We start from the raw sequence: 21,992 nt of genomic DNA, 5'->3' as shown, positions 1-21,992 counted from the left end.
ATCTGTAATCCAAAGAAACATAACTATAATACTATATGTTTGTGTGTGTGTATAGAGTTTAATAAGTAGTTTCTCATTACTTGAATTAATTGTTTTTAAATCGTGATTAGTGCATAACAAAAATGCCAAATTACCAAAAGTTCCTAGAGTGGTTATTTGACATCATTGTTGGAGCTATAGCCAATCCAGAACACCACTTCAAGGGCAGAAATGCCCAAAATCATATGCCGCAGTGCAACTTTTCCTTTAAAAACCTCATTTTTCTCTTTAAGAATGTTTAGAAATACTATGATTTGACAATAGTCAAACGGAGACTTTTATTAAAACTTGGTTTTTGTTCTAGGTGACTCCAAATGGGAAAAAAATATTAAAAAGTATGATGCATCAATAGAAGTATTCACTTAATAGTGCTCGCTTTGACTCTTTATCATAAAAGGAGATGTGAATTGATTAATCTTTAGAGTAGCTCACATCCAAGATCATGAAGGCATGAACGGAACTGCAAACTTTTAGAACTGTACCTTAAGAAATCTGGCAACGCTGTGATTTGCCCTTCTTGTTTCTTCAAGGGCATCCTTGTATTTCCAAGTCACGTGATCGCATAGAACCATGACAAGATTGTCCAACTCATTCTGGTAAGATTCAGGAAATCTTTGAGCCCGAGAAAGCTAAGGAAAGAATGGATCATTTCTTTATAATGTGGCATGTGAAATCCTAAGCCTGGAAAAAAAAAAGAAACTGAAAGACTGCATTTTGTATATCATCAAACAAAAAGAGTCCTTTTGGAAACCTGAAAGTGATAATAAAATAGAAACCCTTTTAGTGTCAAGATCATGATTTACACCATTTTCATTTCATGTTTCCTTCTATTTTGGCCAATGATCTTTTCTCACTTTTTCATTAAAAAGTAAAATACATATTAATTGCAAACTATTCAAACAGTGTAGAAGTGTAACATGTTCTATGACCTCTCACATCTTAATTCCCCCCTTCCCTCTTAAAAAATAATTATAATGAATATTATTCTAGATTTACATTGACACAGTTGTCTATTTAATTTAAAATCGATTATTTTGATTTTTTAAGACTAGGCATCCCCCAAATATAAGACTTCAATGAATGAGTAACTGAGTGAGTACAGATGTTGGCTTGAAATATTCTCTATTAAGTTCCAGGTGGTCTTTTCTGAAAAATTGATTTCAGCTTTATTGAGGTATAATTGACATATAAAAGTATAAGAAAGTTAAAGTGTACATTGTGTGTTTTAAAGATTTTATTTATTTGAGAGAGACAGCGAGTGAGTGAGAGCATGAGCACGGAGCGAGAGGGGGAGAGGGAGAAGCAGACTCCCCGCTGAGCAAGGAGATGCAGGGCTCGATCCCAGGGCCCTGAGATCATGACCTAAGCCAAAGGCAGATGGCTTAACCCACTGAGCCACCCAGATGCCCCTACATTATGGTGTTTTGAGACACATGTACATTGTGAGAGATTCCTTCCATCTAGTTAATTAACATATCCATCATCTCACACATTTATCTTTATTTTTTTGTGTGAGAACATTTAAGTTTTACTCTGTTAGCAAGTTTCAATCATATGATACACTGTAATCACTGTGTTTTACATAAGATGCTCAGCCCTTATTCATCTGTAGCTACAAGCTGATCCTAACCTCACAGTCTCAGCATATGCAGCAGCAAGGTGCCAGTGGGACCTCACAGTCAAGAGATGTGCCACCACATACATGCATGGACCTAAACTCTCTGGGTCCCCAAAAACCACCCTCAGGTCCAGCAATATACTCCTCCTGTTGGACCTCCTGCACAGGAGGGGAAAATTTCAGCAACTAAGTCTTCCCATCTATCTGTAGTTCGTGAATTTACCCAGACCTTCGCACGAGGTAGGCAAGTTTGATTCATCTTTACAAGTTGGCTTTAAAATTAGACTCATATTTTCACTATAGATAGAAAAACAAAATTTAGAGATTGACTAAACTATATATTTCTAAAATTCTCTGCATCCAGCCTTCCATGCTGCAAGAATAAAAACCACGGAGGATGAAGTTACAGGAATCACTTAGAACAAACAGCGGTTCCACCGTGGGATGCTGCTGTGGGCTAGCGCCGGCTTTTTCTTTTCTTTTCTTTCTTTCTTTTTCTTTTTTTTTTTTTTTAACTAAGTCCAGGCCCTCAGGTGCTTCTGTGCACTGGATTTTTTTAAGTCAATTTACCAGGACATTGCTATATAGATATTTTGGGGTATTATGATTACCTTCCATATATACTTAACACTTAGTGTGGAAATTAAATTAAATTTAACAACAAATAAACCTAAGTGATTTAATCACATGCATCATTTTTTCCTTCTGCTCCATACACCTTGGGAAACAAGGGTAAACAATTCATCTACATGAAAGCAACATTCACTTTTTAAATAATCAAAGCACATTTGTAGATTTCCTCTTTTCCTTTTGTTTATCTTCTGAGTTGCATGGAACTGACCAGCACCGACATTTTCTTCACACGAGGACACGTGTTGACACCTTGGGCTTTGAGATTCCCTCTGTTTCTCTCTCTTTTTATCTTCTTCTCAAACTCCCCTTATGGCCTACTCCCACTCTTAACCCAAAGATGCTCTGACTGGTAAATACATGAGTAGTATTTTCAACTGTTCTCCAGAAGTATATCCCAAAGGCTCCAGGTGGGAGAATTTCTGCTCCAGTGATTGTGGATTTCTGTCTCAGGACAGAGGAAGAAAGGGGGCAAGGGGTTGGCATAATCTGATCTCAAGCAAAAGAGCCAGAACAGGTTGGGAGAATCTGGGCTGTCGTACCACATGTCTCCAGGAGCAGGCATAGAATGCATGGGCTGATGTTCAGGAATTTGGCAGTTTTTTAGGAACAAGAGGCTGATGGGAAACAAAAGGTTAGCCAGTACAATGAACTTTTTGCTACTAGAGATGAGTGCAGGGAAGGCATCAAGCAGTTCTTAGTAAACAGAAACTCGCCTTGGTCAAGACAGCAGGGGTCACGTGGAGGTGCTAGCTGCCTCTCAGGGGATTTACCCAGGCAAGTTTTCTGACCTCCTCTAAACTACCACACTCCATGATGACAAAAACTGTTTTAACAGTGGGGAAAGCCATCCACTTCACAATTGAAAAAAAGAAAAGAAAAGAAAAGAAAATGCAGAGAGCTTGAGAGGAATTTATTGTGAATGCTTTTGAGTCAAATCATGGTGTCAGGTCTTTCTTACTCTGATGCATGGAGATGGTTAGAAAACTGGAGGGTGATGGGCCCCTGGAAGAAAACTGGAGTGTGGGGTTGCCCATGAAGGAGACAGTGAGAAGGCAACTGGAATTGATGAAGATAAATGGTTAGACACAAAGACGTGGCCCATAATGAGTCCCTTTATTCTTAACTGTTCACAAGGGCATCTGTGACCTATTTGAGCAGATATGTACTAGTGGGAATGAAAGGATTTTAGTCCAACCTGTCCTTTTTACAGATGAGAAAATAGGCTTTGGAGATATTAAATGTCTTTTTTATCATCTAACCGGTTAGTGGTAGGGCAAGGATTAGAGTGGTGAAGTTTCCGAACTCCAACACAGCTTAAAAACAGAGAGATAGGAATCATTCTTATCTTCACATTAGATTTTCTCTTCCTTCCAGACAGGTTTTTATCTCTGGAAGAGGGAGGGCAGACATAGCTAAAAAGCAAATATAACCTAAGAGTTAAGTTAGGGAGCTCCAGAGAGGATTAAATGTCCAGCCAAGGGAGATCTGTTATGCTTGGGTCAAGCCATGGCTGGAGAGACCTGTGGTGTGGAGGCATGGCTGGGGACATCTGGGTGGATGACCTCAGCATGGTGGCTCTGCACACTTCCCCAAACCCTCAGCACTGGTAGAAGGGCCCTACTCCTCCCTACTAGGAGATCACCTTTCTCCCAGGTGAGAGATCCTGCAAAAACTTTCCCTGCAAGGCAGTAGGCATATCCTTCAGGAGATGTCCCTCCTCCTCCCCCCAGAGCTCAGGTCAATAACTGGGGTTAAGTCCCAGCTTAACCCAGCTATAAACCTGCTGTGCTTAAGAAGATAAGACAGAGAGCATACCCCAAGGAGCTGTAAGAGCTGGCCTGTGCCAGGCAGGAGCCACGGGAGTTCCTTTGAGATTGAATGTTAAATGTGTTTTGATCAAGGGGGCCAGAAAGGAGAGTGAATAAGCTAAAACTCATTGACATGGGGGCACTTTACCAGGACTTGTGATGAAATAATCCTGTTCATTGTTAGGATGGCTCTTAGAACCTGGAGATAGCACATTCCAAGCAAAGGAAAATGAGAATGCTTGAGGTGCCCTGGCAGATGACAGAGGAAGTAATAAAGAGGCCACAGGAAAGTGGACATGTAGGAATGCATATATTGGGACCAGAAGACCCACTGGAGGATCAGGTTCTACAGGAAGGTCCGGGAGACACACCATCCACACCAAAGCCATCAAGAAGGTGCTGGGACCGACATCCCTCAGAAGTTCAGTGGTCTCCTGTCTGAAGGTGAGATGGGCAGTCACAGTGCTGGCTTGCTAACAGCCATGCAGATGATCTTCACCAAAATAACAGAGGCCACATGATGGTACTTAAACTCCAGGAGCCAGAGGGCTGTGATTATCCTAACAGATGGCAAGGCTGGAGGACAGCCAAGGGGGCTAGACTCTCAGGGAGTTGTAGAGCTAGTTAATAATGTGTGGGGGGGGATCCCTAAGGGAAAAACAGACAGCAACCAACAATGACAATGTTTAACCCACTAAGAGGGCAAGAATGGATTATCAGAAGATGAGGATGTTTGCTCCAAAAAATATTGATGATGCCTTTCTCTGTTCCTGGACCTGAGTCAATTTTCAGATCTGGTACACACCGATTGAAGAAGAGACAAAGTCTCTAAAAGACACCCCCTGCAATACTTCAGTAAGCATATACTGTAATGAATCTGTCAGTCCTTCTACAAAGGACCCTATAGCCATTTACTCAGGTGACCACACTAGGGGGAGAGGATTACTCATATATTTCAAGCACTATTAAACACAAGATCTGAGTTGATAATGATATCCAAAGGCCAAAAGAATCATCACATTCACCCTGTTAGAGTGAGAACTTATAGGGATCAATAAGAGTCCTGACTAAAATTCTGTTAATAGTGGGTCCGCTGGCTTCAAAGATCCACCCAACAGTCATTTACCTGGTACAAATATATAATTATACATTATGCATTGACATAATTAGCATTTAGAGTAGCCTTACACTGGATGTTTGGCCTGTGGAGCTTTCCTAGTGTAAAAAGCCAAGTGGAAATGTCTGACACTGCCCCTTCCTGACCAAGAGTGTAAATGAAGATGGTATTAATATTCACCACCATCCTCACCCCAAGCAATATTCTGATTTACTCTCTTGGTGGCAGAGGGGTAGAGTCAGAGGTTTCCCCTTGGTCTTACCCACTATGGGAGTTCAGAGAAACTTCTGTGGAGCTCAGGTGGTCAATCCACTTGAGTCTTTCTTGATCCCCCTTACCCAGCCGTAACTACGAAGTCTGAGTAGAGTGTGATTATCAGAGGCTGAGACCACTCTGGACCACTCTGATTGAGGGCTGGGTCACACCACAGTGTGGTAAGTCATCAAGACCTTCAGAGCTGCTGGCTGAGGGTGAGAGGAATCAAAAATGGACAGTAGAGGAGGGAGATGATGAGATCAGGTAGGGTCCTGAGACATACTACCATGACAGGAGTTATAGGTAATTCCATTAGCCTCCCTCTTGTCAATTTCCTTTCAGGAAGAGAGGCCCATGGGAACCGTGGAAGAGCACGTTCAGGAACTTGGGTGACATGTGGTCCAAACCAAGGACTGTGGCAGCCATGGATATGCACAGCTCAGATGTTCCTTCAAGACAAAAATCTACTGGGCAGAACATAAATAGTTGCTAAAACTTTGGGATCCTCTCAAGTGTTCATGCCAAGGCCACACTCTCCCGAGGCTGCTCCAAGCTAATAACTGAGCTTGCAGAGACACCAGAACCAGACCATCTGTCCCATGCAGGACTCTTCTAACAAACATTCTCTGCTCTCAGATTGTCCACTGGCCCAGCCAAAATCTTCCCACTGCAGAGCGATTTTTGGCCAACCCTCCCCTCCTTCCTTCCTTCCCCATCTCCTCCTACAGGTGTCAGAACTTCCTGGTCCTTTTGTATCATTTTGCACTGGCTTCTGAAGGACCTGTACTGACACACACAATCATTTCTCCCACTTAAAAAGCAATTAACATAAATTGCTAAGGTTTATGAAGTAAATAAAAATGGAACTGATGAGAACATATTCATCAGCACAATTGTTGGATAATATTATTTTACCTATAATCTTACCTGAATTTTATTTGTGTCAATCAAGTGCTGGGCCATTGATTTTAGGATAATTGCAAAGAAGAACCAGGAGTGCTATTAGAAAAAGACAGTAAGAAATTTATTATGTTGTAGCAAAATTATGATGATTCTGTGCTCTACAACATGTAATATTATAAAATCTTGATTTTAAAATGTATTCTTTGAAATGGATGGGCCAACTGCACACACGTGACTGTCCAGCTTGCACAAATGGACTTGGCTCCAGCCACACGGGCCTCTCTGCTGTCCCTCTGACACTCCAGGCATGCTGCTGCCTTGTAATTTTATATATGTCTCCCCTTTACCTTTACTGTTCTCCAAGCATTCACATGACCAGTTCCCCGTCTTTCTTTGCATTTTTTGCTCGAGGATTACCTTCTCCATGAGCTCTATCCTGACCATTCTATTTAAACTGCAAACCTCACTCTGTACCCCCAGTGCTCCCTGTTCCCCTTACTGGCTCAACATTTTCTTTTCCCATAGCACTTCTTACTTTCTAATATACAATTTCATTAATTTTGTTATTATGTCTGTAGTTTATTGTTTTTATCCCCCAGTAGAATGCAAGCTTCCCAAGGGCAGAGATCTTTATTCTATTCTCTGATGCCTACCAGGTTGGTGCCTGACCGTGGCGGGTACTTGGAACATCTTTGTTGCATGAACAGAATGAATATACTCATAAGACTAAACAAACTGCTTGGCCTAGAATAATTTGAATTTAGGGAACTCATGTTGATGCTTATTGATCCCGCCCTCTCTTTCCAGCTACATACTAATCAATCAAACATCTGTCAAGTCATGATAGATAATTAATTTAGCTAGGGACTAAGTCTGTTCTTCTATAATAATTTAGAGTTATCTCTTTATAAGCTTCTCACCATCTCTTCTTTATGTACCATTTACAAATGCATGTGTTTCAACTTTCTGCGGTCAAACCGGGGTTGTTTTGTCTGCTTCCTTTCTGTTGTCAGTATATTCATTAATACATCATTAATCCTTTTGTTGGTACATTTCTTCTTATCATGCCTAAAAGCCCCCAAAATTTTATTTTTGCTACAGTTAGCACTTTTGAGTATTTCAGATGATTCTTAATAGTTATTTATTCGGTCTTTAGGTCAAAGGACTCCACTTGGGTCCATTCTATATCTTCTGTTCTTTTGACACAGATCTCTTTTGTTTAATGTTTTTATATACTACAGTTTCAATACAGCTTATGACGCTTATGCTAGAAACTACAGGAGAAATGATCTATGGAAATCAATGAGTCTTATTGCCTTCCAGTGGTGAGATCAAACAATCCCTCGTGCCAGCAGTTGAAGGATTGTTTTAAATTCTTTACCTTCAGGACATGCTTTACTGTTGTTGAGTCATTTGATTTCAAAAGACCAGTCACATTTTTAGCCAGTTCCTCATGTATTGTTCTCTCCTTGCATGCCATGGTCTTGAACACGAACTGAAGAAAATCCAGAAAGTGAAAAAAGTTGAAGACTTAAAAAAAAACAAAACCTCAAAAATTATGTTACACGAATAACTCATATCTCAAAATTATCTGTTCATGCCAGATTTTGTCATGAAATCAATGAAGGCCCAATGATAAGAGGAGTACACAACTGTTCCTATTTAGGGCTTTGCACAGAGAGGGCTTGGCTCACCTAAGCTCTCCTTGAAACTCTTTTTGTAGAAATCAAAAGAAAGAGTCAGAGAGCAATTCAGCAGGTTCAAGGAAACATGGAGGGCTTTGACCCACCTACTTAGGACACATTTCCCCTTCTCCTTCCTTCCACTGGTAACAGGTGGCATGGTAGCATTTCTTCATCCTGAAAGGGTAGAGCACCCACTCAAATAGCCAAGTGGGGAAGCAGGTGCCTTCCAGAGGCCAGTAGGTGAGCTCCCCACATGCCCAGTTTCTATCACCTCATACTTAGACACAGCTATCAAAGGGTTCATGAACATTGGCCATCAGTAAGATAACAAATGCTGCTCACATTTTTTTCTCTCAAAAGACTGGTTTTGGTGTGCCTTTCTGAATGCATGTAATGGTTTTAATTTTCAGTATTTCCTCATAAATTTTAAGGATATCAATACCCATTTATGCACATATTTTAAATATAAAATGTTTATTCCTGGATTATACTATTTTACTTATGAGTTGGGTTTGCCTCAAGGAAGGCCATTTCTTCATAATCTTCACCACCCAGACTTCACTATAATCAGAATGAAGACAGGCAAGAAACTCAAAGCAGACGTTCATTCACATTTGGATCTATATAATTGTTTCTTTGGATTTTGCAACTCATGGACACCTAAGTTGCTCTGATGGAGTCTGACTTCTCCAAGCTCATCCCAGAGGAGAAAGACAAAGCTAAGAGATGCATAAAACTGGCCAAAATCAAGAGTAATATGATTTTTTTCCCCTCATGAATTGTGACTCATGTGAGGGTAATATCATCACCAACTACTTAGTCCCATGCACAGTTATTTAGCCCCAATAGCATTACAACTAGATCTGAGATATTCTTATTTTAAAATTTTGGCATGGAACATGACAGGAATGTGTCAATGCCATGAATTGCTGTAAACCACGGCATTTAATTAGATTGACTAGAGACACACATCTTTGCAAAAGACATGGTGTATGTGTGCAGTTTGGATATTGTAAATGGGGTGAGTTAGCAGCATTAGCACCACTGAACTTGAAATGGTGTTTAGCTTGCTTCTGAATATATATAAATTCCATTGAATATATCACATCTTTTAAGAACATCAAAGCATATACTGGTACCAGCCCATCAGTTTTAATTATACACCTAGTTATGGGGCTTAATATCTATCCATATGTTAAAAAAATACTTTTTCCCACAGGGAAGAAAAAAAATCAGACTTGGTCAAGGTCAGGGTGTCAATCATGTACTGCCATAGGAGTTCAATCACAGAATCATAGATTCACAATCATGTTCATCAGGTCCATCCCTTCACAGAGGAGAAAAATGAGGTCCAGAGAGCCTGATTGCTCAAGTTAACTATTTAGCCTTGACTAGAATCTAATTTCCCACTTGCTAGTTTAGTGTTCTTTCTGGAGTAAAATTCCAGGTGATATTTATTAGGATGTGTCCACTTTAGATATGTGAAAACATTTTTATGAAACATCTTTAGGAACTATTATAAGCTTGAAATCCCACTTAGGTGTATATTTCTGGATTTTACCCACTTCAAAGCAAACTAAATAAGCAGTCTCTTATACTGCAAAATCAAATGGTCTCATCAGGAGATTTCAAACATCCTGGTTAAAAATAAAGACCATACCAGGATACATTCCAATACACCTTTTCAAGAACATCACAGAATGAGCCTGGGAGCTGATTTAAGGTTCTCATAAGGAACTTTCTTTGGCTGTCACAAAAATAGTCACAGCATAAGTGAGTTCTTAATGCAATCTTCAATGATTCCATTGGAATGAGGTAAATACTTGTGTTGAAAGGAAGATGCCTTTGTGTAATATGGACTGGGGAATTGTTTTCTTCTTAGCCCCTTTGGTGATTGAAATGGAAAACTTGTTAAGCACTGAGAGAAAGTTCTGTAGATGATTCTGTTGAATGTAAATTCATCAGTACTGGATTAAAGTATGCTACCACTCTGTCTTAGACAGCAAACTAAACAAGCATTTGTAGGTCAACTGTCTTTCTGCAACTGAAATGTAGATCTCGTTGGGTAAAACTATACCATAGGGAAATTATTGTGAAGTTACTGACTATTTTTGGCATATGGGATATTTTAAGGAAGGGCACACGCTCATACTTGGGTATTTGGGAAGATACCTAACATTTCAGGCAGTTAGAAACTATGCAGATATAAAACCATAATGTAAAAGATCCCTCAGAGGGATTCACTCCAGAATGAAATTTCACAGGAAGCTTTGTTTTCTTTACTAATTTCTAGCGCAAAAAAACCCAAATTCTTTTCTAGTCACCTTTCTAGACATCTAAATCATAGGTGTATATGTCTATTCATATAGATTAATGGAATAAATTCTTTCAATTAAAAAAGTTCTGTGTCTCACAATGGTTTAATCTACACATAAAAAATAGAAATTGAGCTCCTCTATGCATTATAAAGTAATGCAAGTTACTCTTGTTTATCTCTGGATGGAGTCTTTCTTTTCATTCAAGAAGATGACATTTAGGCAGGAACTCTAATGTGCAAACATCATCACAAGTTCACTGGCATTAATTCATAGGCCAACTGGAAATGAGAATATGAACATGTCTGAGTGAACATTTGGCGAAGGACACTGGAAGAAGCAGTGCACAGGGATGGAATGGGCTAGTGGATCATGCCCGAGGATAAAGGACTTAACATACCAGAAGCAGGTACAAATATACAGTAACTGGGAAAATGAAATAATGCCTGAGAAAACAATAAAAAGAGCTAAGAAAACATTACAGAAGAAACACAGAGCATTCAACAAACCAACAAGAAAAATATTCCATAACTTTACATAGGAATTGCATTTATTTGTAATGTGGACTTAAAGAGGGTAATACTTTCATTTTTCTCTTCTCTTTCTTTGTTCTTTCTCCCCATATAAATATTCATTTGCACAGGTACATGTTATTATACATTTAAACAATACATCTTGACCATCAAAGCAAAGAGATGGAATTCTAAGTAGCTAAGGGGAATGCTTGATATTACCATGGTGAGCCCCATCCAGCTAAAGGGAGAAACATCCCACTTATTGCAGACAGGAAATGAGACAGACCACACAGCACAAGGGGATACGCCCAGGGTCCAAGTGGCGATTTTATACCTTAATGTACGACTGGACGGAGTGGTCCAGCTGCTCCTCATGGCACTTGGCCACAATGTCGGTCAGAACCCTGGAAAAACAAAACTGTTCAGTGGCCCTTCTGGAGAAGGCAGGAAAATATCACTTGGTTGGGCACTGGAGTTTTTCATAAACTGGGTGTTTAATAGGTACTGAATGAATGCATGAACCAATTTCAGACTCCCCAGGTTTTGATCCCCAAAATCCGTATCACCTGTTAACCATCTCCAGCGTTGAAATCTCTAAACACTAAGATACAAGGAATATCTATGGCTTCAAAATCACACTGGAGACTGTTATGGTTTGCAAGTTTGCTGACACTGTCTTCTTGGAAAAAGGATCATTTTTGGTACCTGATTAAAATTGAAGACCTTTAACCTCTAATTATCATAGTCCATTTAAAGAGGGCTTCCCTTCCAACATGGAGGCACGACAAATGCTTTTGTAAAAAGCCATTAGGTTTAGATTCAGGGTTTCGTTTTTTATTTCCCTCCTTAGCTGGTGAAGTGTTTCTAGCAGCAGTGGTGGTATTATTTTCACATTAATACATCCTGTTTCTCCATGGCTGTAGTGTTTTGGAATGTCTTGGAATTTCAGCAGATCTATCCACTGAAGTATTTCGGAGTCTTGTTCGCAAAGACCCATATATAAATGCTGAAAAGAGCCTCAATTGAAGGCACAGTTGGGGACTTTTAATCTGGGCCCAGAACTGGCTGCGGTGGGACTGTTAGACATACTTTAATTTTCCAGAGCTTCAGGGTGCTACTTTAAAAACAAGGCTAAAGACTCTCATTCTGAAAGAGGTTAATAATATGCATGTGAGTTTGGAAAGTTCTGGACACATTTCAAAGCCAAGAGTAATTTTTTTTTTCCAGAATTCTGTGACTAATATATTTTTTTAAATAAACATTAGACATATGTGATGCTTTACCTAATTTAAAACAGTATCCCTATAGAGAGGAAATTAGGATCATCAAGGTCACTAGACAGATTAGAAATGTTGGAAGAATGTAGTATAGACAAATTTAAAGGGAGAACAGTTAAAGAAAAATTTAAAAAAATCTAGTGCAAATGTGAAATGGTATAGCCACTCTGGGAAACAATTCAGTATTTTCTTAAAAACTGCACATGCAACTATGATATTACCCAGCAATGGCACCAGGCATTTATCTCAGAGAAATAAAAACTTGTCTTCACCCAAAATCTACCCCAAACTGGAAAAAACCCAGATGTCCTTCCTATCTATCTATGGGTCTAGCTCTATCTATCTATCTATCTATCTATCTATCTATCTATCTATCTATCTAAAATTTTAACAGACTAGTAGTTACCAGTGCTAAGGGGTGGGGGCTGGGGACATGAGGGATGTAATTGTGTGTATAAAGGGCATACGTGGTGATGGAAGTGTTCCCTATCCTGTTTCTATCAATTTCAATATTCTGGTAGTGATACTGGGCTACAGTTTTGCAAGAGGGTGCCATTGGTAAACTGGGTAAAGGGAACACGGGATCTCTCCGCATTATTTCTCATGACTGCATGCAAATCTATAATGATCTCAAAATAAAAAGCTTAATTAAAAAACAAAAGAAAAAGTTAAAAAAGAGGTCTAAAACTTTATCCAAATGATAACAACAGATTTGAAGGCAAGAACTCAAGAGTGAAAAAATACTTAAAATTTGAGACATGTGTTCAAGTGAAATGTAAGCATGTACAAATGAGTGGCCATTCAGTTATCATCACGGTTTTGTGCAATCACGAACTGTAAGATCTCTTCTCCTAAGACCATGGGAGAGATACCTGGTCACAGTCGTACTTATTTCATCTTCTTCATTCTGTACCAACACCTTGAAGAGCTGATTCAAGATTATAGGCAGAAAACTCATGATTGCGTGAATCTTTTCCACATTCAATAAGTTCTGTAGTAAGTTAGTGGGAGAAAAAGGGCACTGATTAAATTTAAAGCACGTTCTGATGTATTTCAGAACTCAAATATGAACACTCTAGCTCACCTCTATCTAGCTTTATCCTTCATTGCACTTAGCATGGCACACGGCATGGGAACATAGTTGCAAGGACCCAATATGCAATTACCTAATTTAAAATCAATTGATTCTGATTTTCAATCATTTTTATTTTGGAAAAAACCCTGATGTTGGTTTGTAAACAACAGGCAGAAACTGTTTAGGAATTGAGAAATAACCATGCACTCTCTGAATTGATAAGGCATTTAAAAATCCTCTCTTAGTTTGCTACTCATTGGAAACTGATTATCAGTGTCTCGCTTGCCTATTTCTGCCCTAGAAACATGGAAACTATTTGCATATCATGTTACCTTACAAGAGCGGATGAAATTCGAGGTAGGTGACTGAGACATATCTTTCTCTCTTTTTTGGCACTGTCGGAAAAATGCATTCACATGGGGATCCTGAAACAGCAAAGAAAGTGTTTAATTCTGATGACACGTAAGCTATATGGAAATTATGGTGATGGAGGATGAGTATTTCTGGAGGACAGATACCTCGATGAGTAGGTGCTTTATCAAGGAGTTGAGTGATGGCTTTGTAAGTGTGCTTTTCTTCTCGGTCACGTGACAGTGGCTGGAGAAGCACTTCTCTTGGCTCTCCCCCCATTTTTTTAAAATTGCCTTTTTTCATCTTCCTGTTTTTTCCCACAGACTTTTATGTATTTTTCTTACATATTTCTTAACACACATGAGAAGGTGTACTCTTAGTATGCACAGGGATATTTTCAGGCTTACAGTGCCTGAGCTAGTAAAAAATTAGGAAGTTCACACTAACCTGATGAGATAAAAGCGATTTGTATCCTTTGTTATGGGCTGAATTGTGTCTTCCCACAATCCATATGTTGAAGTCCCAACTCCCAGGACCTCAGAATGTAACCATATTTAGAAATAAGGTCTTTAAAGACATAGTTATGTTAAAATGAGGCAGTTAGGGTGGACCCAGTCCAATATGACTGACGTCTCCATAAAAGAGGAAATTTAGGGGCACTGGGTGGCCCTGTCAGTTAAGCGTCTGACCCTTGATTCAGCTCAGGTTTTGATCTCAGGGTCACGAGTTCAAGACCTGCCTACTTAAAAAAAAAAATTGAAGAGGAAATTTGGACACACAGATAGACACCAGACATGTACTGGCCTAGAGGAAAAGACCGTGAGAGGACCCAGCAAGAAGATGGCCACCTACAGGTCAAGAAGAGAGGCCTCAGAAGAAACCAACCCTGCCAACACCTTGATATTGGTCTTCTGGACTCCAGAATGGGGAGAACATAAATTTCTGTTGTTTAAGCTGCCCAGTCTGTGGTATTTGTTACAGTGGCCTGAGTATGCCCTTTAATGCTATTTCCTGAAGAGGGCGGCACCTTAGAAATTCTCTAAGTTCTGAGCTGAGGGTCAGAATTATATAGTCAGAAAGTGAGACACAGAATTTTAGTGGAGATACACATTCTGGATATTTCTCTGGAATGTGTTGATTCTAGAAGGACATCTGTGATTTGGGTTTCCCTCAGTTCCGGTGTGTGTGTGTGTGTGTGATATTTTCAGTTTCATTTCACTTATTCATCTATCTAACAATTATTCATTGAAAGTTGACTACGTGCCAGACCCTTGGCAGGCGTGGAGGACAGCGTGGAGGCCCAGGAAAACCCAGTCGCTTCCTCTGTGGTCCTTCCATGATTCCAGGGAGACAGGCACCATACAGCCATGTCAACACACACCTACTCGATCACAGTTAGGTAAGTGCTTCACAGGAAAGCAGGGTGCGACGTAGGTGTATGACAAGATGACACGGCATGTCTGAGGTGTCAGGGAATAAGAGAGGCTTCTTTGAGAAAGTGACATTTGAGCCAGCGTCTGAAGGATGGGTGGGACCTGACCAGGCCGACGCGGGGAGGGAACGAAGAGAGAGAGAGATTGATCACTGAGGTAAATACTGGGTTTGATGAAGGACGAATGTGTCCCGCCGGGGCAACGAGCATGTGGGCAGTGGCAGCGGATGCAGAGAAAGGTGAGTGGTGATGAGTGAGAGAGACACCTGGCCTGTTGGAAGGAAAGCAGCTGGGCGTGTGAGGAAGACAGATTGGTATTCTGAGGTAAATAAAGGCAGGATTGGGTGGGGAAGGACCATTCTGTGGGACTTGAGGAGTTTGGATAGAGTTCTAGGGAAAAGGACTAAATTTGGCTTGAGGCACCAGAGGTTATGAAGACAAATTCTGAAGCAATATGTATGTAATACCTGGATGATTTCTTTTTTCTTAGCAAGTGAGTATTAGCAACACACTGAATTTAAGAAACGAGAAATACAGTTTGTGTACTTAATGATTTGCTTTGTACTTTATAACTGGTATCATGAAAGTCTTCACACTGGTAAAATCAGCTGTCTTGCAGGGGAAGGGGTGCGTCTGTGGTAATTTAGCAACAGCAGTAAGAACATTTGTATAGCATTTTGCAGTTCCTGAGGTATTTTCACATGTGGTTTCTCATTTTGGACCTTCGCCCAACCTTGGCAGATATTATTGTCACCATTTTCCTGGTGACAAAATAAAGACCTCAAGGACGAGGCAACTTGTGTGGGATCACTGAGGAAGAATTTGGTGAAGGAGACTCTCCAGTGCAGTTCTGCCAACATCATGGTCACCAACATCAGGAGCACCAGTTAGGCACTGGGAATCAGAATTATTTTTTTTTAAGATTTTATTTATTTATTTACAGAGAGAGAGAGAGAGCACAAGTAGGGGGGAGGAGCAGAGGGAGAGGGAGAAGTAGACTCCCCGCTGAGCAAGGAGCCTGATGCAGGACTCGATCCCATGACCTGAGCTGAAGGCAAACACTTAACCGACTGAGCCACCCAGGTGCCCTTCAGACTTAGTTTTGAGGTAAAGATCCAAAGTTTTTCATTTTGAGGTAAAGATCCAAAGTCTTTCATTTTGACTTTTCCCATTTTTAACACTTGGATGTTGTCAGTGGAAGCAAGCCATATTTCCAGGGGAGCATCATCCTGAGACATACACGTCTGGTATTCTAGGCTGCAGTTTATGGCCCCGGGGCTGAAGGGTTGGGGCATTCTATCTCTCCTGGGAGAGGCATAAAGTTATGCCTCTATTCTTCCTTTGCAATTCTCAATCACCTGTCCCTCTGACAACTTGGGAAATGGTGAGTCCCCTCCTCTAAATACAAGAGCCCCCTGAGGATTCTCCGTGTTAGAGCAGATGCTGAGATCTCAGGACAACACACTCACCTGAGTGTTCACTGTGGATACCACAAATGTCGATACTTTGAAGAGTGGTTTACCACCATCAACCCACTTAATGTCACTCCCACCGTGCTGTAAAAAAGAGTGTGGTAATTGGAAAAAAGAAAACAAACAGGTTATATAGCTCATGCTAATTTGCCATCCTGATCCGTTCACCTTACATGACTCTAGAGAGGCAAAATAGAAGATGCAATACATTTGACAATATTGGTGAGGGAGACCAATGTGATATCAGAAGGCCGTTCTAATGGATCATTTCTACTGGCCACAAACCAAACAAGACCTCTGAAATATTGTAGGTACACAACTCACCACTACAATGGATGCATACACTACAGTCCTTGGGTTCATTTAAATAACAGACAGAAGATAACCTCATGTCATTTAGCTCATGTATTTTTTTTTCTCTTAAATTATACATCACTCAATACCTTTCCGCTTGCAGAGTCTTGAAAGCTTAAATAATTAGGAGGCAGGCTTGTTGCTATTGGGATATTGTATTCTTGAGAAGCTATCTGATCATGTTTCATCAGGGGAAGCCAGGCATATCCAACTGTGCAAAGGAAGAACCAAGAGAAAACTTCTGAGTACAAACCTCCATGGTGAGCAGTAAAAACAAAGTTACTTGTCACTTATGAATAGAACACTTCACTAAAAAATTTTAATAAATGGGAGCTTTAAAATACTCTCCAGTTCAAGTCACACAGATGACATGTAATGCTGTCTCACATCACATCCTGTCAGTACCTGATGTTTCCAGGGTCTCCTTTTTCTTGGCATTAGCCTTGGCATTTATGTCACAAGTGATATGATAAAAAGAAAACAAAATATGGTGTTTCTCATGGAGCTGTGTTGGGAGCTCAATTTTCACCTGCAAAGAAAGAGATAATAGCCGGACTGGGATGAAACTCATTTGCCCCAGGTCAGGGTAAGACAAAGCATAGGCAACTCAGCCTTCTAAAAATTCTTTCACTGAAACTGAGGACCACGTTTCATAGTTAGTGTTAAAAGTACTGATTTCACTCTCAATGAGTATCTGTCCTGCTAGCAGTCACGTATTAAGGGGCTGATATTTTTACTTCTTTATTGTGGTGGGGAACGATAATTTAGAATGCCTGGTATTTGTCATTTGATAATGTATGCTAATAGAGAATGGATTAAACACACACCCACACAGACTAACTGTAGGGTGTCAAAAAGACATAGATTGAAGAACCTATCATCAAGGAACATACGCTGAGTGAACTGAGGCTTTGCCTCTCGCAGTGTGTGCATTGGGCCAGTGCGTGAGCATCACTTGGGAGCTCATTAGAAATGCACAATCTTGGACACTGCCCCAGACACATGGAAACAGAATCTGCATTTTAATAAGATCCCCAGGCGACTCATAGGCACAGTGTTGAGAAACATGGCAGCAGGGAATGATGTAACTTAAGCACAGAATCTATCCCTTTTTAAAAAGAACAAAAAATAGATGAAGTGTGTTATTGTGGTAACCAAGTAATGAGCTGTTTTGAGGAGACGTCATGTTGTAGCTACATAAAGAATACTTCCGAATAAATATAAAGCATAAAGTTGATATACATTAAAAATAGACGTAATGGGGGCGCCTGTGTGGCTCAGTTGTTAAGCGTCTGCCTTCGGCTCAGGTCATGATCCCAAGGTGTTGGGATCGAGCCCCGCATCGGGCTCCCCGCTTTGCGGGAAGCCTGTTCTCCTTCTCCCTCTGAAGCTCCCCCTGTTTGTGTTTCCTCTCTCGCTGTGTCTATCTCTGTCAAAAAAAAATAAATAAAATCTTAAAAAGAACAGACGTAATGAGGAGCCTCCTCCATCTTCTTAAGAAGAAATGTTTTGACACCCTCTATATTTTATAGTGCTTTTCAGTTTCCAAACCTCTGAAACATACATTGTGAAGTAGGATGATACAGAGGTAGGAACTCAGTTTAGAGGTGGTTACAGGGCTTTGACTCACTAGGAGTTTGCGGCCTAGTCAGTAATAGAATCTTCCAGGATGAGAAACCATGTTTTTTGATAACTACTTCATGCTGGAATCTCAGGAACCCATGCATGTAAGCTGCATTTACCCCAATATCAACAACTAGGTAGTTTCCAGAATGGTCAAGCAATAAGGTGTTAGAAAACCATGCAGATTATCTGCCAGATTCTTTATGAGACTCTTTGTGCATTTGCCCATCCAGCACATATTTTCTCATTGTTCAGGAAAGGATTTATTACATTGATTTTCAAAATGTTATGCCTGGAACAGCAACATCAGCATCATCTGGAAACTTGTTCTAACAAGTATCATACCAATTTTCAGGCCCCGTTTTCAGACATATGGAATCCAAAAATCTGGGGCGGGTTACAGTAATCTGTGTCGTAACAAGCCTTCTGGGTGATTCTGATGAAGGGTAAAATTTGAGAGCTTTTCAGTTAGAATAATTTACAAGCTTACATGTTCTTTATATACCAGTATGTTAACCTGGCAACAAAGGCTGATGTACATTTAAGAATATACAGTAATTAGCCATGTACCAGAAAGAAATTTTCTTTTTCTTGGCTAACGTAAAGAGCATACGGGAATGCAATACGCCCTCAAGAATTCCAGTTAACTATGAATGCAAACACCCTTCCCTTAAATACTGCAAATATTTACATTATAACATCACCTTGAAAGAACTTCTATCAATTTTTGCAATTAACGTAACCTTAGTTTTGAGTCTACACTGCAGAGTTCGCTGGGCTTTCATTGTATACATGTTCTCCTGTGGAAAAGTCCATGGCTTTTATTAGAATTCTGGGAAACACACACGAGCAAGAGAGATTAAAAGCCAGAGTTAACAGTGAGAATATCTTTTTTTTTTTTTGAAAAAAAAATCTTGTACGTCTACAGAGAATACATCTTTCAGAGGGGCTTTTCCAAGGGCTCAACCAATACAGTAAATATTCTGTAACATGGTGGTAGCTCTGTACCTTAATTTTTTTCATCTTCTGTGTTGAATTTATAGGGAACAAAGTTTAAGAGCATTAAATGGATGTGGAGGAGGGAGATAAGGTCAAGGGAAGTCTGTGGTTTCACTGAAGTTCCTTCAATTAGTTTTAAAATGATTGATGTGGAATAAGATGTGGTAGGCAGAATAATAGCCCCCCAAAGATGTCCTCCCTGCCCTAATCTCCAGAATCTGTGAACTACCCTGTTCACAGGGATTTTCGAAAGTGATGAAATTAAGAATTTTAAAATGGAAAGATTATGTTGGATTAACATGAGTGCCCAGTGTAATCACAAAGTCCTTATTGGAGGAAAGTCAGAGTCAGAGATGTGAGAAAGGAAGTGGAAGTCAGAGTGAGGAAACTTCTGGAAGAGGGTCACCAGCCAAGGCCTGTGGAAGCCTCTAGAAGCTGGAAAAGTTGAGGCAAGGGGCCTCCCCTAAAACCTCCAGAAGGAATGCAGGCCTGCTGGCACCTTGATTTCAGCCCTGTGGGACCCATTTCAGAGTTACGACCTCCAGAACTAACTGATAATGAACAAGGGTTTTTCTAAGCCACGAAACTGTGGTGATTTACTATAGCAGCCATAAGAAACCCAGGGAAAGATGTGATATTTTTAATCCCCGACACCGTATCAGCAGGTTGCATTAGTTCAGACTTTTGCTTTGTGGTCAGAAATTAAATTTAATCACTAACGCTTGTTTGTCTGAATCTCTTTATAATATAAGCTGACACGCGTAGAGTAATTTACCATTGGCCCGACTGGTTTTTTTCACGCATTTTAGAGCAGAGTGGTATAGCTTGAGGCCCCGGAGTCATGTGGCCTGGTCTGAATTCTGATTATTGCTCATTAGTGGTGTGGCCTTGGCAAAGTTACTTCTCTGAGTCTCATTTTCCTTATCCAAGAAACAGGAAAGTTAATTTTACGTCAGTTTGACTGGGCTAGCAGAATGCCCAAAGAGCCAGTTGAACATTATTTCTGGGTGTGCCTGTGAGGATGTTTCTGGAAAAGATCAGCATTTGAATCTGAGGACTGAGTAGAGCAGATGGCCCTCCCCAGCATGGGTGCTCATCATCCAATCTGATGAGGACCTGAATAGAACAAAGAGGCAGGAGGCTGAATTCTCTCTCTGCCTGACTACTTGAACTTGAACTCTGATCTTCTCTGTCTGCCCTTGGTGCCCCCTTCAGACCAGAACTGGAATCTACATCATAACCTCGCTGGCTCTTAAGCCTTCAAACAGTACCGCTGGCTTTCCTGGGTCTCGGGCTTGCTGATGGAAGATCATGGACTTCCTGTCTCCATAATGACGTGAGTCAATATCTCATAATAAATCCACCCATCTATACATCTATTTCTCCCCCTACTGGCTCTGTTTCTCCGGAGAGCCCTCTGGGACTTGAGATGATGCATATATGCATATAGCATGGTGTCTGGCACATAATAAGAGAGTTTCAGGAGTTGGCCAGTGTAGGTCTTATTCCATGCCACACTCAGAGATGTGATCACTCAAGATCACTCAGGGTGATAGGTCCTAAGCCATAGTATTGGTTCATACTTGGTCTATTCCTATGTTCTTTCCATTATGACAAGAAATGCGGTTATTAATTGGTAAAGCTATCTAACATAATCTTTATTATGTTGAATAATGAAGTAAAAGAAAAAAAGTTATTCTGACTTGAAAAGAATGATACCATAAAAACATTGTATTTTTGAAGGGTGATCTTGTGTTGAAACATCTGGATTTGCAACGTAACTCTTGGAGCAACTGTCAATTAACATAGTTTCTAAATCTCACTTCAGTAAATATCAGCCAAGACATGTCCTCAGTCTGAGATGTGGTCTAGAGAGAGTGTTTGTCTTTGTGCATTACCCGACCCACTCACCCATCTTTTTAGGAGATCCTGGGTGGCAGTGGAGGCCTGACCCTTACCTCATCGGAGAAATCCGGATTCTGGGAATGGTGCAGAACTGCTGTGTGGGCCGCTGAGGTGAAGAGAGGCCCTCCAGGTTTTCCATAAATACACTGTTTAAAAAGTTATGAGTTGAATGATTATGAGTGTCTGAAATTAACCCTGAGCACGCAAGAAAGTCACAACTCTTCGGTTACCAATCCTGGAACAAGGATGAATTTTGTGATAACTTGCCAGGCTTAACTGATATCTAATTCACCTTGAACCTCTTTCACCCGCTGCCTTGTATTCCTTATACCAGGGTGCTGCCAAAGAAAATCTGAAGGCTTTAATTCATCATGTAGCTATCACATCAACCTGAATCAGTTCGTTACTTTTGATTACCAGGAGATAAGAGCTAAATTGTTCAATTCTGATTCCTGCAAGTTGGCCTCTTGAAGGGGCCCATGGTATCCAGCTCTGGTTTAGAGTTTAAGGCAATCATTCGTGGGTGACCACAAGGTTTGGTTGGACCCCAGCCCCTGACATGTCAGCCCCCAACCAAGAATGCTGAGCTAGAAGGATAGGGCTGGTTCCAGGCTCC

General features: G+C 40.5%; 1 protein-coding gene and 1 long non-coding RNA gene across 10 annotated transcripts in view; one reads left to right on the top strand and one right to left on the bottom strand.

Annotated features, from left to right (window-relative positions):
- DOCK10 (dedicator of cytokinesis 10) overlaps positions 1 to 21,992 on the bottom strand; it is a 262,982-nt gene that overhangs the window by 58,310 nt on the left and 182,680 nt on the right. For all 9 annotated transcript variants that reach the window (XM_073877933.1, XM_025890663.2, XM_073877920.1 and 6 more), the window contains 10 exons: positions 21,430 to 21,522; positions 17,255 to 17,378; positions 16,939 to 17,060; positions 16,493 to 16,579; positions 13,573 to 13,665; positions 13,038 to 13,156; positions 11,223 to 11,292; positions 7,755 to 7,868; positions 6,398 to 6,469; positions 522 to 668 (listed from right to left, as the gene is read on the bottom strand). In XM_073877933.1, the coding sequence (XP_073734034.1) occupies positions 522 to 668; positions 6,398 to 6,469; positions 7,755 to 7,868; positions 11,223 to 11,292; positions 13,038 to 13,156; positions 13,573 to 13,665; positions 16,493 to 16,579; positions 16,939 to 17,060; positions 17,255 to 17,378; positions 21,430 to 21,522 (1,041 nt within the window). The remainder of the gene's footprint in view (positions 1 to 521; positions 669 to 6,397; positions 6,470 to 7,754; positions 7,869 to 11,222; positions 11,293 to 13,037; positions 13,157 to 13,572; positions 13,666 to 16,492; positions 16,580 to 16,938; positions 17,061 to 17,254; positions 17,379 to 21,429; positions 21,523 to 21,992) is intronic.
- LOC141370166 (uncharacterized) lies at positions 4,420 to 21,532 on the top strand. The gene is made up of 4 exons (XR_012373993.1): positions 4,420 to 4,542; positions 14,844 to 14,990; positions 20,687 to 20,807; positions 21,395 to 21,532. It is a non-coding gene; the product is annotated as an uncharacterized lncRNA (long non-coding RNA).

The sequence above is a fragment of the Callorhinus ursinus genome, unplaced genomic scaffold, assembly GCF_003265705.2.
Source record: "Callorhinus ursinus isolate GAN/ISIS: 27379988/994484 unplaced genomic scaffold, GSC_fseal_2.0 scaffold2, whole genome shotgun sequence".
NCBI classification, from domain to species: domain Eukaryota; kingdom Metazoa; phylum Chordata; class Mammalia; order Carnivora; family Otariidae; genus Callorhinus; species Callorhinus ursinus.
Note: the sequence above shows the minus strand (reverse complement) of the source record. Positions and strands in the feature narration are given on the sequence as shown.